This window comes from Ursus americanus, chromosome 24 (assembly GCF_024610735.1).
Source record: "Ursus americanus isolate L20-20 chromosome 24, mUrsAme1.1.p, whole genome shotgun sequence".
NCBI lineage: Eukaryota > Metazoa > Chordata > Mammalia > Carnivora > Ursidae > Ursus > Ursus americanus.
This window is the reverse complement of record NC_142150.1, coordinates 34,459,413-34,463,962: the sequence shown is the minus strand read 5'-3', so window position 1 is coordinate 34,463,962 and position 4,550 is coordinate 34,459,413. Positions and strand designations below refer to the sequence as shown.

General features: G+C 39.4%; 1 protein-coding gene across 1 annotated transcript; it reads right to left on the bottom strand.

Moving 5' to 3' along the window:
- Positions 1-2,260: 2,260 nt before the first annotated feature.
- On the bottom strand, positions 2,261-3,591 carry LOC123784972 (olfactory receptor 5AK3-like). The gene has a single exon (XM_045786508.2). It carries the CDS (start codon positions 3,287-3,289, stop codon positions 2,360-2,362), a length of 930 nt encoding a protein of 309 aa, XP_045642464.2. The 5' UTR covers positions 3,290-3,591; the 3' UTR covers positions 2,261-2,359.
- Positions 3,592-4,550: the final 959 nt, after the last annotated feature.

The window sequence follows — 4,550 nt, the reverse complement described above, 5'->3', positions numbered from 1 at the left end:
TCAGACCCTTGCCCTCTACCACTTCCTGCATAAGCTGTGATGGAAACAGCTTATGTTGAAAACTGGGAATTATTTTCTTTACTTACCCTGGAGTGGCCTCCAGAGTCCTTTCTGTATTCTGCAACGTGTGCAAACTGATTTCACACTGAGCTTTCTTCATGTGGTTCCTTCAGTCAGGAATTTTATAGCTGGGGCCTAGGGATCAACACTGGCTCTCTTGGGAATCTGAGGTTCTGGGACTGAGATGCAATTGGAAAAAACCAATATTCAGTAGTTATTTTCTGCTGAAGAAAAGTTTGGATTTCCAGAGGGGACAAATCTGTTTTTGCATTACAGTCATTAGAGACTTTCTTGCTTTTGTTTTTGAGAGTTGTCCTGCTTCTGACAAATTGCTTTTTGTCCTGCTTCCCTCTCTCCCTCCCTGCTTCCTTGCCTCCTCTTCTTCCCTCCTTCTCTTCCTTCTTTTCCTGCTTCTTCCCTTCCTGCCTCCCATCCTCGGATCCTGCCTCTCATCCCTCCAGCCCCTCTGCCTTCCCTTTTTGGGGGTTTGTATAACAACGCATGCCCGTGGTGAAAATTTCAGAAGTACAAAAGCACATGCGTAGAGTAAACACCCCAGACTCCGTCTGCCCCTCCGTTCCAACCGCCGGTTTCCCTTCCTGGAGGTCAACACTGTTAGAATCTTCGGTTATTTTTCCAGATATAAGCCTTGCATTGTATTTGGTAAACATTAATGTTTATATGCTTTCTTTCTTCCCCAAAGAAATGCCAGCATATTCTGCATGTGGTTCTTTAGCTTGTCTTTCACTTAATATTTCTGGGTGATCTATATCGACAGAGAAATTTCACCTGTTTTAACCGTTGAATTATATTTTGTCGAGCAGCTGCATTCCTTAATCTGTATATCAGACTCCTCCCCGCCACCAACTGGTAAACAATATGGTTTCCAGTCTTTACTAATAAAGACAATGTGATAATAAATATATTAACGTGCATAAGTTTGAATATATCTTTAGGATTAGAAGATATCTAGTAGAGGAATCTCTGAACAAAGGGCATGATCTGGTCAAGTTGGGCAGATAGTCCCACCTGCCTCCAGAGGGAGGCTTTATTTACTTAAATCAGTTGTAGCAAATCTCGAGTGAGTACGTCCCCAAATCCTCTCTACTACTGTGCTGAGAAACTTTTATCATACTTTATCATTATGGTAAATGAAAAACAGCATAATTTAGTTTTGTTTACCTTTTTTCCCCATTCACATTTTTACCAAAAAATTAGTATTTATTTCTTTGTGAATGATGTGTTCATATATGTTGCCCTCTTAACGTTTTTTGCTTGCTTTTGTATTGCTGTTCTTAAAAAGGATTTTCTTTATTTATTTGAGAGAGAGAGAGAGAGGGAATGAGCAGGGGGAGGAACAGAGGGAGAGGAATAAGCAGACACCCTGTTGATGCTTGGGGCTTGATCCCAAGACCCTGAGATCATGACCTGAATCGAAGTCAGATGCTTAACTGAATGAGCCACCCAGGCACCCCTTATATTGCTATTTTGAGTCAAATACCCTTCTCTATAACAGCTACAAACATTTCTTTCTCAATATTAATTATTTTACTTTGCGGTATATTTTGCTGTGCAGAAAACTTTGATTTTTTTTGCAGAAAATTTATTAGGTGTTTTGTTTTGTATTTACACAGGGTTTCCTCACTCTAAAGGCTTAAAAAATTTAGTGTTTTCTTTCGAGTTTAATTTTTACATTTAAATCATTGAGCCATTTAAAATTTATCTTTTTGTAGATACGTTTCCAGCTTTACTCCATACCAAAATCTAGTCATTATTTCCATACTATTTGTTACATAATCCATATATGCCCTATGACTGCAGTATCACAATCATCACATGATCAATTATCTTAGGGGTTTGGACCTATTCCTGGACTTTCATGTCTGTTGTATTGCTCTTCCTATCTCTTCATGTTTAGGAGAAGCCAAAACATTTTTTTATCCCAGTGATTTCCTTCTCCTGTCATTGATAGAGATACTTACGTAATATTGATTATGCATTTCTGCTTAATAAACTTTTCTCTTTTTAATATTGAGTATTTGAAAAGAGGGGTTCTCAAAATATAGAAAAACAATATCAAAGACATTCTTTTCAGATTCTTTCTCTGTAAGAAACACGTGAGTTAGAAGCTTAGGTATTGTTCATTTGACATGTTTTTCCATTCTCTTTCAGATGCTGTTGATATAACTAAGGAATGACTTTGTGTCTCACAAACATTTGTCACACCTGTTGCTGAAAAATAAGAGAGAACTGTTGGTTTGCTTATTGAATCATGTTGAGTTAGAAATCAAAGTTCAAACTAGAAGAACTTCTTTCCAATCCCCTTTAGGGCTTCCTTTACATCTTGGTTTCTCAGGCTGTAGATGAGGGGGTTTAACATGGGGATCACAATGCCATAAAACACAGAAGCTACTTTTTCTTGCTGTTGAGATTCCTTGGTCCCATGGTGCAGGTACATGTAGGAGAACGTCCCGTAGAACACAGTGAAGGCTGTGAGGTGGGAGGCGCATGTGGAGAAGGCTTTTTTCCTCCCTGCAGCAGAAGATACCTTCAGGATGGCAGCCAGGATATATATGTAGGAAAAGATGACAACCAGCACAGTGAACATCAAGTTAAACCCCACAAAGACAGTGAGCAGCATGACGTTGAAGTCAATGTTGGAGCACGAGAGGGCTAGAAGTGGGGGCTCATCACAGAAGAAGTGGTTAATTTTTTTGGACTTGCAAAAGTCCAAGGAGAAAGTAAAACTTGTGTTTACAGAGGCATTCAGGAAGCCCATGAAGTATGAAGCAACCAGGAGTTGAATGCAGACTGTCTGGGACATGACTGTTGGATAGCGGAGTGGGTTGCAGATGGCCACATACCGGTCCACTGCCATTGCTGCCAGGATGTAGCAGTCAATTGTTGCAAAAGCACCATAGACTAGGAATTGCACCATACAGCCTACGAATGAGATGGATTGCTCTGCTTCTACGAAGTTTTGCAGCATCTTGGGAGTGATAGCGGAGGTGTAGCAGAGATCAACAAATGCCAAGTGTTGGAGGAAAAAGTACATTGGGGTGTGAAGGCAAGAATCCATCTTGATGAGTAGGATCATCCCCATGTTACCCACCAGGGTGGCCACATAGATCACTAGAAATACAACGAAGAGGATATGCCAAGCCTTGCGTTGACCAGCAAATCCCAGGAGAATGAATTCAGTTATTTCAGTGCCATTGTTTTGTTCCATGGCTAGCAAAGATTAGATATCAGCTGAAAAGGTGCCAAGGAAGAGGAGCAGAGAAAGCTAAGACCATGTGATCCTTTAATTTTGGAATTGGCAATGATATAATGATATAATATTTGGTTTCACGGTGGAGTCAGAGGATATTTTCTGTGACCTAATGGACTCAGATTTTAAAGGGTAACATGCAGATGGCTGAACCTTGCCACCCAACTTAGAGAACTTCATCTACAGTTTGGGGAAATTGCCTTGGACCAGAAGTTATATTCTTAGGGTGCAACCTGATTGGAGTTTTACAAATCAGTCAATTAAAGAACATACAAAATATTTTTATTTATTTTTGTTTTATGCACCATATTTTTTTATTAAAATACCACAATACATCTAAATACAAATTATTTTATCTGAAAATCTTGTCTCATCCATAGACTTCTACATGGTCTCACTCCTAGTTTACTTCCTATCCTCATGTTATGTCTCTTCTTTCCTTGCTAACAATGCCGCAGTTATCATGGACTCCTCATGTCTTTGCTCTCCTCCACTTCTGGCCCTTCCTGCATTTTCCTCTCTTTGCCTTAACTACTCTATAGTCCATTTTCATTCCAATAAGCATTTCCATTGTTAACTCTTACTCTTTATTCTGGTCTCAGTTTGAATAACCCTTCTTCAGGTAGTGTTCTGACTGCTCAGATGAGCCATGCGTGCCAAACCGTAAGCTTGGTCCTTTTGACTTACATCAGTTTAACACTGATAATTATTTGTAAGATTATTTATACATCTTTGCTTAATTTCAATTTTTCTCATGGATTGTAGGTTCCATGAATACAGCAGCTGGGGCAAGTATCTGCCTCTGAAAATCGTGGGTAATTGAATACATCAACAAATTAATTAATGAGAGAGGGAATGAATGAAAAGATTTATGAAATGTAGAAAAACAAAGTTACAGAAAGATTTTTTTCACAATTGATGCACAGTATTTTGTTTTCTTTTGAGAAAGTATATTCATTTTTTTTTTAATGTGCCTCTGGTTCAAGGAGTCATGACAGGTTAACTCTAAGAACAGATAACTAAGCAGTGTCTGACTCTTGGTTTTGGGTCAGGTCATGATCTCATGGTCATTATCTCATGGTCATGAGATGGAGCCCTGCATAGGGGTCATACTGGGCGTGGAGCCTGCTTGGGCTTCTCTCTCTCCCTCTCCCTCTTCCTCCCCCCAGCTCATGCTCTCTCTCTCTAAATAAGTAAATAAAATCTTAAAAAGAACCCT

Coding starts and splice junctions, on each gene's coding strand:
- LOC123784972 (XM_045786508.2), bottom strand. CDS start 3,289: ATGGAACAAAACAATGGCACTGAAATAACTGAATTCATTCTCCTGGGA.